Below are 13,424 nucleotides of genomic sequence, written 5' to 3'. Positions count from 1 at the left end.
GTTCTTATTATTGAATTTTTTCCCAATAAGTGTGGTATTTAGGAAACAATGGAAAAGTAAGCCTTCGCACAATTAATTGTAGTGTAAAATCAAACAGTTACATTGGAAAAGGTTTTTCTGCACTGCATGGGTCCATTTTTAATAACAAAATGTCGGTGCATTCTCATTTATATATCAAGCGTAATTGACTTAAAAACTTTATATTGCCTGAGGTTAGAAGACATGACACATTATTTCGATTAAGTAATATTAGTTGGTGTAAAAATTCCGATTTTGCTCGTTCAACGACCTCCAACTATGCATGTTGTAATTCTCATTTGAACAGAAACGAAAGTTTACCGATTTGTCATATTTTTCCCTCGTTTATTCAAATCATTTTGCACTCCAACGAAGTTTCGGCTATAATTTCAGTCCACCTACGTCGTTGGAAATATTGAATTTTTTTTAGTTAACGAGGAGTCGGATAATTATAGCTACTGCTGTTCGCATCGAAAACGCCTTGGAGGAGCAATTTTCGGACGCATTATCGCATCTCATTTCACTTCACCAAGGCTTTGGTAGACCTTTCACCATAGTTACACCGTAATTTTAATTACTACCTTTCATTCGCGTGGCATCTTATTTATATGCCCATTACTCTCATTATTCAGTGATAATGAACAGCATATATTGTATTATAACAATTTATGCAATTTTTACAGGAGCATTTATTTTATTCATTATTAATTTAAGTATACCGTGACTAGCCGCGGTGATATCTTTACGGAGTCACCCGCAATACACAAATTTAGCGAAAAATCCACAGAGAAAAAATCATTCACATTGACCGGTATTCTAACCCGAATCTCTCGATTTCCGGTCGAGTGGTATAACCAATTGATCTACCGTGGCGTCTTTCTCCATTGTGGAAATTTGAGGAATATACCGAACAAAGTGGTATATTCTGCTTAGCGTATGATATCACAAGCAGCCCAAATCGTGCGCACAGCGCCACAGCCGGAGAGCAAAACCCGAACTATGACTATATGGAGGCGGTCCCTCTTCACTAATCAAGGGATCCGGGTTCGAATCCCGGTCTAGGCGAGTAATTTTTTCTATGTGGATTTTTCGAATGTATTTTATGAGTTTCAGTGCAGCTGTGTCACTTTCAATAGAATTACTATGCTACTCGAAATAAATTAGCTCTGATACCAATGCAACCGGCGCACCATGAAAGTTAGTTACGACTGAATACAATTCCATTAGCTATTGAAATAGGAGGATGCATTGATTTTCTCTTTGTTGTATTTACATGGGATGAAAGTTAGAGCTATTTAGCCTGTCAAATTACATTTGCAGCGCAATAGACATGACGTATTATTAGGCCTGTTTTCATTCGCCGTTGTATCCGTTCTTTATCTAATATAGTAATTTTGAAGTAATTAAGGTATTATAAGGTCTCGTGAACCAAAGTACTACAGTATATAATTGTCCTCATCAATTATCCTCTTTTATCTTAATAGTTACGTACTCAATACACCGTAATAAAATCCTCATATAAGCACCAGGAAAGCTGGTACATATTGGTATTTTTTTGCTTCATCATCTTTTCTATCTACCCCATCCTGATATTGTTGCAGCATGCATGCTATTTTTTTAACATTTTGCGTAAGTTCCACAGCAAAACGAAATAGGTTAACATAACATATGTGAAACTTAAATGAAATAATCTTGGAGTCGTAATGTACCACCTTTGTTCGATGGCCTTGTCGAGGTAAATTTATCGACGCATTCATTTTTAATCTCACTTTTTTTCTTGAAGTTGATGCGTAGTTTTCCGCGGCGTTGTCTAGATGATGTCTCCATGCTTCTGGGATTCACCGCGTGGATTTTCTTTGCGACGACAGTCTCTCCGGTATTCCAACCGGCGTCTTCAGGTCGATCATCGGAGAAATACCGGAATCGAAATCGGTCGAATACCGGAGAAACTGTCGTCGCAAAGAAAATCCACGCGGTGAAACCCAGAAGCATGGAGACATCATCTCACACTTTTCCTGTCTTTTTTGGCAATGCTATAGAAAGAAAAAATGAATCTAAAACTATGATATAATTGTCATATTTATAACACGCCAAAAAATCAACATATAGTATGTATAATAATTTTAAATTCATGACAAATACAAAAGACGATCATCTAGCTTAATTCAAATTTATTAGTAATTTATACAAAAAATACTGACAATTTTTTGGTCAAGATACGGCTGTAGACTGTAGAAGGTACCACAGTCGATGCAAGCAGCAGGAAGAATAATTACTTGAGAAGCATATATTAGCCATAAATATTGCAGGATATGTTGCGAAATTGTTATTTTAAAATAGAATGTTGTAGAACGAGGATTTAATATTTAGCAAACCTTCTCAGGAAGTGTATATGTACATTTAATTATTATCCAGTACGCGGCTTAAGGAACGATTTACCTCGGTTCTCGACGTTCCCTTCTGGAGGTTTGTCGTGGGGCAAAATTCTCTTGGTCGGAAATGGTTTTATGCGCGGTGCACCAAAGTAGAGATGACTGCTCTTTTTGGCGAATGTTGGTGATGGCTGTTGGCATTGTGCTGATCCGTGTGGGCTGGTTTCCTACACAAACTGTGGTCTAGTGTTCCATCAATTTTTCGGCGGATCATGATATCCTAAAAAGGCAATATTTCTTCGCTATCCTTTTCCATCGTGGACCTCATGCTTGAATGCTGGGTGTTCATGTGTTGGAAAAATTCTTCAAGGGCTGCAGGGCTATGATGCCACACCTTGAATATGTCCGACATACCGATAAAGCACTTGGGCCGCCGAAAGGGCTTTCTCATCCAGTTCTTCCATGAACAGTTTGGCCAAGACAGGAGATAGCGGTGAGCCCATGGGTACGCATTCGGTCAGTTCGTACAAATTTCCATTGCAGGTGAAATACGTTGGTTCCAAAACATGTTGGAATAGTGCGAAAGATCCACAGAGAAAACATTATCCCCCTAGACGGGGATTCGAACCCGGATCCCCCGATTTCCGGTCGAGTGCTGTGGCCAGTTAAGTTACCGTTGCGTCATTCTTTCCTGTGGATATTTTGGACACATAGAGGTGTTCGCTCTTGACTAGTTTAAAGTATACCGGGACTAGCCACGGCGATAACTTATACGGGAGTCACCCGCAATGCACAATCGAGCGAATGTTGGAATAGATCCATCATAGATAGCGTTGTCAATATGATATCGTAATATTCGGAGTGTGTCGGCCCCGGGTACCTTGTGATTTGTTCCTTTGCTTGAATAGAATAGTGATCGTCTTAACTCTAGCATGCTCGACCAATCCTTGCGCCCTATTAAGGCCGTTTTACACGGTACACGGAATTGCGCAGGTTAGAGCTGCATTAATTTCTAAAATGGCGTGGAATTGCGCGAATGCATGAACGAAATTAGAACATGGGCTATTTTGCCGTCTCGCGTCCACGCATTCTCGCATGTGTTCTAGCAATTCACCGCTTTACACGACGCAATATTGATTGCGCCTTCGCACGTACGTCAGATTGCGCAATTCCGTGTACCGTGTAAAACGGCCTTTATGCCCGAGTAAGTCAATTTGACCCAATATGACCATTTTTGCATATTTTACTCAAAATACTTAATTCCTTCACAGTTTATTTATTAATTTTGTTTATAAACCATTTGGGCGGGTAGTAGAAAATTTAATTAGACGAAAAATATTAAAATTGTAGTTGTTCAGCAATTTCTATGGTGATATGTGAAACTAGCTTCCAAAAATTTGTGAATACCTATCACTTTTCCTCTGATGGGTTTGGGAGATACAATGGATTTTAATGGTATCAGGTTAAAAAAAATTACAGTAACATTTTGACAAAAAGTCATTATAAATCACACCGTTACATTGAATACAAAGGGAAAGTAGAAAGGCTTCAAATGGATTTGATAGTTTGGGTCAAAATGATCCATCCGGGCACGGCAGATATAAGTGATGAGAAAAAATAGAAAAAATAATAATAAAGGCCTAACTTTTGCACAGTGGTAAACCAAAAAAAATAATTAAAGTAATAAAATATGAACCTATAAAATCGTATCCGGCTCGATTATGTGGAAGTTCTTTATATCCATGATAAAAAGGAGAACACAATGGTAGTTTCCACACTTCTAATGTCACAACTCAGCAACCGACCATGGTTTCAACACGTGTCATTTTCAAGGTGAAAAATCCAGTACTCTCTTTGTATATATACCCCTTGTACTTTTTCACTTGTTCACCAAAACCGTTTCCCCTCCCATTCCCCCACACCTAATTCCACATGCCCCCACCTCCTACCTTGGTCTGGGTATATATACCGAGAGAGTACTGGATTTTTCACCTTGAAAATGACACTTACTTGTTGAAACCATGGTCGGTTGCTGAGTTGTGACATTAAAAGTGTGGAAATTACCATTGTTTTCTTCTTTATATCATGAAATATGAGTCTAAAATTTTTCTTCCTTTCAAAAAAATCAACATGAATATTCTATTTTTGGTTCAATTGACCCAGCCGGGCATTCTAATGTTAAGTCAACAATGCTAAAATTGGTTCTATGCAGCTTTCCTATCCGCTAGCCTTCTCATAGCAACGTATTTCTTTTGTTTTGCGGGGTCGTCCCTTGATCTTCTTCCCTAATATCTATCCTTCTAGGATTGTTTTAATCAGTCCATCATGTCTCATAATGTGGCCAACGAAGTTATGTCGTCTTCTCCTTAAGGTTTTTAGAACAGTTCTATTTTCTCTTACTCTCCTTAGCACTTCCTCATTATTTACTTGGTCAATCAAGTTTAACTTCATCATTCTTCGGTAGCACCACCTTTCGAATGTATCCACTCTTGATTTCTCTGTTGCAGTCAACGTCCAAGCCTCGCTGCTATTGAGAAACATGCTAATGCTCCCAACGAATTTCAATTGTTCTCAATCGAAAAGTAATTGTTATTAATACAGTGGAACTTGGTTATAACGTCATCGAAGGGACCAGAAGATTTTTAACGTTATATGCGAGTGACGTTATTAAAAAAGCAGCCTTAAATCTGAGTTACACCACAACTTGACATTGCATAAACAAAACACAACTAACGACGTATAAAACAACTGTCAACTTACGCGATGCTCACACGGAGGTAGGTAGTGATGTGACTGATGATCTACCGTAACTAACGAAACAAACAATACAATACAGTGTGCCTGTGTCAGTGACCTTTTAGAATGTAGGGGTGGGAAGGGATAAGACCCAGGTATGCGGGACAGCCCCCGCTCCCTCCAGACACCAATTAATCAAAAGAGTTGCATTCCGTCACCTGCTCAACGTCCATCTTGTGACCTGTTTTTGCTTTTGATGTTTCTACACATGGTTTTTATGAACTTTGGGACATAATACAATCACACTACCACTTTTGCATGCAACCTAAGAATCGCAAAATTTTTGACGCTATACCCGAGCGTCGCAATATTTGTTGACGATATAAACGGGTTTTCGTACAACATAAAATGTTCAATTTTGGCTGGTCTGTATAAAATGTGACGTTAAACCCGAGTTGACGTTACAGCCGATGCCGTTATAACCAAGTATCACTGTATATCAATGGTATCCTGCTGTAGTTGCATAGAATGTCTACGAATCTTATCGCCGAGGTGTAATTTTTCTTTTCTATGTTTGTGTTTACCACGAATATTTCAAAAGAGGATCCTTTAGGAGGCCTTTAAATGTGTTGTCGCCCACCGCGCATTTAAATGGGTTTACAGAAGTCGCCACTCACGTCGCTGACGGACAAATCGAACCGAGTTTCACGGGGAAATTAAGTAAAATCAGGGTTGTAAATTGAAATTTACTTTCAATTTTGCTAATGGAAAAAAATTTGTACTCTACTCGAAAAAAAATATAATAATAATTTAAAAAAAAGATAAAATAATGAACAAAAAACAATGGAAAAGAATAAAACAAAATCAATACATTTAAAAAAAGATTAAAATATTACCAAAATAATATAAAAAATATATATATTTAAAGGTTATTTTCTGCAGAATTTTATAAAAATTCAACAACTATTTAGTATGTAAGTTTATGCTAACACAAACAACACATTACCCCAAACAACATAAACAAATGCGCAAAAAAATAATTGAATTGTAAACTGGCTGGTTGTGGTAAACATGATTTACCGGTACGGCGTTAAACGCGCTTTCGGCGCGACAATAATGTGACTCCAAATTTATATTCACGATGATCTTTTTTATCAAATTCATAACTCTTCCATGCTATCACTCGTAATACCAAACATTACACTGCAAAATATTGGAAACAAGTATTAGCTCTCATTACCGCGCTGTGGACATTTTTGAGAGCCGATTAAAATGCGACCGAAGTAGCAGCAGAAATCAGCCTTTTATGGGATGGAATTGGGCCTCCTCTATGCATTCCCCTTGGTGTATAGTGAATACCGTGAGAAAGCACATGTTCTACTTCTTTATCACCGATGTGAGGGGCTGTTGCCATTCGCCCGGTATACAGTGGTAAACCCTGGGCCTTGCTCTCACAGCTCATCTGACGATAAGGTCAAGCCAAACCTCATAAGCACACAAATTGAACCCCTGCTTGCCTGCGGCGAACGAAATTCTGGGATATTAAACTCTTGCTTTATCGCTCTGCGATGTCTATCCCACGATGTATGCGTTGCTCCTCCGAACTATCGCGATGGCTATGAAGGCAAAATAGGTGTATGAATCTCATTGAAGGCATTACGTTCTATTCCTTTAACCCTTTCTCCGTCTTTTTAAACTCCATTTCTGCCCTAAACGGTGTGCCTAAATTTCTACTTCTAGTAATGAATGCTAAATTATTATTATATATAGATTGCCTTTATTAGCATATGCTTCTTGGTCCTTCTAAGCCGGCCTTCTAAGAAGGTTCCAATAATCCTACGTAGTGGTACATTGAAAGAATAGCATTTATATTACATTTCAAGTTTCAACTTCATAAACAAAAAAAAAACATTTAACAAAACGTTTTAGGAACTTAGAAACCCAAAAATGAGAATTTAATACAATTTGTACATTTCAGATAATTTCAAGAAATTTCAAGAATTGAATATCAATGGCTACAAAATGACAAATAATATACAGCTTGAACAGCTAATTGAATCCCGAAATTGTTATGCGGCTTTTCAGAGATGAAAAAATGGCAGAAAATTTATTTTATTCTCAACCCTCTGAAAGCAGCACACAATGGCCCTTTACATCGGGGTGTTATCAAAAGTTCAACAATTACACATGCACAAACAACCATGCCCCGAATGAGGTCCACCTACCCAGGCTAGACTCCACGACCGGGGTCGCCATGCTGAACCCAAGAATCCCGAGAAACGCCTACAGTCTGCTTTTGTAATGGTAAAATTTTTACAGTGCTTCGCCCTTGGCACGCGAGAATTTGGATGGAAAACAAAACGCAGTGAAAATTCTAGAAATTAATGCTAAAGAAATTGAACTAGATTCAGTTGAGACCTTAATCTTGAAACACATCTTGCATTCATAGATTCTGAAATGGCATTCGATCGTGTTAATAGAGAAGTGTTATGGTCAATTTTGAAGAAAAGAGGGTTTCCTAAACATCTGATAAAAGCTTCTCAGAGTCTATACAGAGGCACCAGAATTGTAATTGACACTGGGAAACAGATCGCTCAAGAAATTATCATTAACCAAGGAGTTAGACAGGGTTGCAGCCTATCCCCAGCCTTGTTTAACCTATATATAGATGACGTTCTGAGAATATGGAAGGAGAATAATGTATCACTAGGCATAGAATTGGGACCATCTCAATACTTAAATATAATGCTGTTTGTGGACGATTAGGTTAGAATACAAGATAAAGAGGACAAACTGCAGATGGCAGTACACAGACTACACCAATTGAGGAAACTATATAACCTGAGAATTTCAAAAACCAAAACAAAGACTATGGCATTTTTAGGAAGCAACCCGATACGAACAAAAATTGTTATTGAGAATCAAGTCCTGGAGCAAGTGTCGCACTTGCAGTACATATGATGCGATATAACATATGACGAGGAAAAAGATATTATAAATAAGGTCAACACTTTCCAGAGAATATGTGGCACAATTAGAACTCTAAAAAATAAAACCTGAAAAGAAACATAAGATTTTACAAAGTGATGGCAGTCCCTACTGTACTCTACGGATCAGAATGTTGGGTACCAAAAAAGAATGAATTAAGGCAGATAGAATCATCGGAAATGAAATTTTTAAGATCAGTAAAAGGCTGCACAATATTGGATAAAATAATAAGCACTCAAATAAGAGATGAACTGGGTGTCCAGGCAGTCACTGACAAACTAAAAGACTACAAACATAGATGGAAGGAACATTTCCTTCGAATGCCAAATGAAAGAATTCCAAAACAAGCAATAGAATATCAACCATTTGGCAAGAGAAGTATAGGAAGACCAAGAAAAAGATGGTAATGTGAAGCCGGAACAGGCTTAGTAGCCTAATCCTGGAATGAAGAGGAAGAAATTGAACTTCAATAGTTAGAAAACGATAAATAATTTACAGCTTTACCGGTCAATTGAAGCCCGAAACGGTTATCGGGCTTCGCAGCAAATGATGTTTTCTAAAAGCAGCGATGTTTCGTTAAACATGCTTTACCCCAATTATATGAGGAGGTGAGAATCTAAGGGGCACTATTGGTTATTTTTCTTAAGGGAATTAGGTACAAAAATTGATGGAAGTAATAATAAAAAACTTGGTGGCCTAGGGATACGAGAGAGTCTCGGTTCTGTACTGATATCGAGTTGAAAAATCAAATGCACTAGTGCTTGACCAATAGTGCTCCGATATTTTAAAGGTGTGTGGATCTTTCTTTACCTCTTAATCCTTGTATGATACCCTTTTTCTGTCCTTATTGACCCTTATTAGCGGTATGGATTTCTAAATACGAGCAAAAATTTTTTCTTTACAATATATATCCAGAAATGTATCAATACTACATTTTAGTAACTTTATCCACTATTTTTCAATTTTGAAGGAAACTTTTTAATATGTATCACATATTTGGCAATTTTCCACGAAAGTTTTTACGTACTCAGTGAAATCCCATACCTTAGCTAGTTACATATGAGAGGGTGAGAAGCCAAGGGGTACAAGTTATTTTCCTCATAAGCAGAGTTAAGTACAGAATTTTCTAAAAGAAATAAACAGAAACTTGGTCGCAAATAGGTACGAGTGGGTCTATGCCCTCTGCTGACATTGAGTGGAAAATAAAATGCACAACTAAATAACTAGTTGATTTCGTCTTTTTTTCTTTGCCTAATTTCTATACCCAGCTCTGTTTAGAAAAAAAATCACTTTTACCCCTTTTCTAATGGTTAATGCTTTATGTTGCTGCTCCCTTGACGCGCGTCTGTGGAGCCCGGGCTTAAACTCAACCCTGCAACGTAGACGGACGGGAGATAATAAAGGCGGAGAGGAGGGCCAAGCTTTTGCCGGTGCGTGGGTGAGGAACCCATCAGATGTACCCACCGTTCTCGGCAAATATAGGCGGGTTGTTTTTGGGGTGGGGTTGATTGGTGAGTAATGCTCTTGCGATAATGTGCGATGCAATAGGGTGGGGTGGGATGGTTTGTAGTTATGAGGTAATGGAGATGAGCGTGGAAAGTAATTGGGTCCCAGGTGAGCGATTCCAGATCGCGCTGGGAAGAGTGGAACGGGAGGCAATTGTGGATCGAAGTATGCGCGAGGGACTGATCGTTGTTGGGTGACGCATTTGCGTGAATGCGATTCGATGGTGGGGACTCAGATGTTGCGATGCGTTATGTGAGCGCTATGTAAAACAGTTCCAAAGGACTCGCCTGCACTCAAAATCAAGCTGCCCAGCTTTGAGCTCTTGTCATTTCCGTAGTTTTTGTTCCAATGACTCGTAATTTTGACTGATAGAGGCCAAATCCATTCTGCATGCAATATTCAGGCAGGGATGCCGACTTACAAAAAATATTGGGGGGGGCCCAAACCGGTGATTTTGCCCCGGGGAATTTTATAAGTAGTGAGTTTTAAGTTTTTCAATCATTTTAGAAGAGTCAGATGATCAATGTTAGAACCCTGATAACTCGAATCTCGATATCTAGACACTCCGGGGAAAAGCAAAAAGCCTGATACATTTTTTCCTCACACTCTTAACGAATTTTTGAGGGGGCTCGGGCCCCCTCAGGCCCCATGGAGTCGGCACCACTACATTCAGGGTTATAATAAGAGATTGGTGCGGTTTTGAACATGGTTGAATGAAAACAGAATACATTGCAGTTAATGTTTATATAATTTTTCGAATTTGTCGCCTCAAACAGTTTTTTCACATAATTAATAAATTTCAATGTAAGTCCTAAGTAGCTCAGCATGAGAGGAAATCGGCGACGTTAGCCTTCTCCGGAAGTGCCGGCTTCCCATCCAATGGTTCCGGGTTCCAATCTTGGTGGTGGTAGAGATTTTCAGAGGCTGCCCGATCCCTGCTTGGGTATAAATAGTACTAATTTTATAAGTATTTAAGTAGACTATTAGTATTACTACTTTTTGTAAATTAGTAGGCTAATAGTCTACGAATATGCTAAAAATATATTCTAATCTGTGCATATAAAAGAGGATTCCTGTTTGTCTGTCCGCTATGCATTTCCATACGGCTGCACGGATTGCTATTAAAGTTATTACGTTGGTGCATCTCATGCTCCCAAAGTTTGTAGTGCTACTTCTGGTTGTGTTTAATGCGTCATTTGCATCGTTTTCTCGTTACAATTTGTTACGTCACGTCATGCAACTTCTGCGGTTGTACATCCTGCCGGGTAGGCACACCTCTTGAAACGCTCAAAGGGAAAACACAGCTCAACGGATTCTACGTTTAACTATTAATCCTCTCGGTGCAAACCTTTTTGCTGGTGTAAGCGTCCACACGACGTTTTTCGTCTACGCTTGCACGGACACACGTAACGATCGATGCTGTGGAGTGTGCTATAAGCTGATCACATACGCGGTTTACGTAAATCGTTTTTTTCCATTGCTTGCTGATACATATGTATACCATTATGGTAGTCCTTTATTTTTAACGTTTTCGAATTTCTTTCGGTCCCCAGTTTTGTTGCGTTCGGTGAGAGAATATACGGTGAAAATTATTTTTGCAGTTGGATTCTCGGAAAACGTGCCGCATCGCACTTGAAGATTTGAAATTTTGGTATTTTTACATACCGTATCTGCCTAATTCCTTTGCCTAAAAATCCTGCTACGTGACCATAAATTCCAAGTTCCTAGTTTCCTATTCCTCTGGGCCTTATCCTTCCCTAGCAACGCAAGGTGGCCTGATAATTTCTTCTATAAACAAACCTTTAGCGACGAACAAACTGTGATGAACGCTGAGATACGTTTGAATTACATTGGCTTATAATGTCATCAGTATTTGGTGTTATCATTCAGTGGCGGATCCAGGATATGGACAAGGGGGGAGGGCTTAGTGGGGGTGGGGGAAAAATCATCATTCTTTCAGAGGGTAAATTGGGTACTCAAGGAGGGGGGTGTGGGGTCCTTGGGTATGCATTTTACACTAGATAGCTATAGACCCCTTAGCCCCCCCCATAGATCCCCCCCTGTTAGCATCCATTATTTTCACTTGAAAATGCGATGGTTGCGTTCTATGTAATGAACGCCTAGGTCGATTTTAATTACATTAGCTAATAATTTTATTAGTGTTGATGTTAAGATCTTTACTTTCAATTGATAATGCAACGGTTGCATTCTATGGAATGAACGCTTTGATCGTTTTACTAACCTTAGCGTGTAAAGTAGTAGTGTTAATGTTAACATTCCGTTCCTTTCACTTTGTAATACAATGGCTGCGTTCTATGGGATGAACGCTGTCATCCTTTTTACTAAAATTAGCGTGTAATTCATTACCGTTAATGTTAACATTCCATTACTTTCACTTAATAATAAAATGGTTGTGTTTTATGGAATGAACGCTGTTATCCGTTTTACTAGCATTAGCGTGTAATATATATTTGTGTAAATGTTAATATTCCATTACTTTCACTTTGTAATGCAATGGTTGCGTTCTATGGAATTAACGCTGTTATCATTTTTACTAACATTAGCGTGTAATTTAATAGTTTTAATGTTAAAATCCATTTACTATCACTTAATAATGTTCTCTTTTCTCTCCCCAGGCGACGCGTCTGGGAATGCTGCCTGCCAGCGCCCCGTCGTGAGGCCATGTAGCTGGATTATGAGGCAAGGCGGAAGGAAGGCGATTCTTTTGGGCTACTGCGTCTGCTGCTGCCACCTTGTGGCCACCATCGTCGCCTCTGTGCTCGGTGAGTGCTCTTTGACGTCACTTCCGTCCCCGCCACCAATCCAATCACGTGTCCCCACTGGTGCGTTTCATTCTTCCTCCTCGCGTTTGGCACCGCTTTGTGCACCTGATGCGTTGTGCACCAATTTCTGTCCGCGGTACACTTGAAACAGGTAAAATATATCTGAAAGCTCGACAAGGTCCCCATGGGCTATGTTTAGAGTTATATGTAGGGTGTTTCAACAATCCTTCCAGAAGGTTTAGAGACTATAGAATACCCCCTAGGAATCTTTTGCTACATGAAGGCATTTACCAATGTATAATGCGTAATTTACACGAAAAACGCACTGAATGTCAGTGGCGTTACTATGGGGGGACGAGGGAATATTTCCCCCACCCCAATGCCTCAGAGAAAACAAAAAATTATTTAAAAATCTTGTCTGAATTTGATATATAATAACTGTATCCGCTTATAGTTAAATTTTAAGTGCCAGAATGAAGTAAGATGCATTTTCAGGCATGCTATTTTTCAAAATATTTCCTGCACTCCCCGTTTACCCCCCTAACCCCACTAACTCTCCTTATCCCCCCCAAAGCCCCTTCATACCCCCCAAAGCATATTCCTAGTTACGCCCCTGGTGAAATTATAAATACCTTCGAAGAGTAATAGGTGAGTAAGACAAAAAGAGCATACTATGGCCCTACCCTGAAAAATTTGTTTAAATTACCCTTAGAAAACAGCAAGTCCTATCTAACTCTATAATGTTTTGGCATTTCTGCAGATTTCGTAGTTGTTTCGGACAAGTTATCATCTAGGCTTGGGGGGGGGGGGGGGGGGGACAGGTTCCAACTCCTCCGATGAAGGACCCTGGAAAGGGTACTATGGTGCTTCGACTTGCGAAAAACTCCTGATTTTAATGACGAAAGCCTACTGAAGTTACATACAACAGTCTCTGGATCAAGTACACTCGAAAGAGAACCTTGTGCCTCCTCCCTTACTAACCCCCACTTAACATCCGTTTCCTACCTTCTTTAGATTCAGA

General features: G+C 39.2%; 1 protein-coding gene across 1 annotated transcript in view; it reads left to right on the top strand.

Moving 5' to 3' along the window:
- The window catches only part of LOC124166986, a 581,690-nt gene that overhangs the window by 165,068 nt on the left and 403,198 nt on the right, over window positions 1-13,424 (top strand). The window contains exon 2 of the mRNA XM_046544741.1: window positions 12,257-12,403. Coding sequence (XP_046400697.1) covers window positions 12,316-12,403 — 88 coding nt within the window. The 5' untranslated portion in view covers window positions 12,257-12,315. The remainder of the gene's footprint in view (window positions 1-12,256; window positions 12,404-13,424) is intronic.

Source organism: Ischnura elegans, chromosome 10, assembly GCF_921293095.1.
Source record: "Ischnura elegans chromosome 10, ioIscEleg1.1, whole genome shotgun sequence".
Classification (NCBI taxonomy): domain Eukaryota; kingdom Metazoa; phylum Arthropoda; class Insecta; order Odonata; family Coenagrionidae; genus Ischnura; species Ischnura elegans.
Note: the sequence above shows the minus strand (reverse complement) of the source record. Positions and strands in the feature narration are given on the sequence as shown.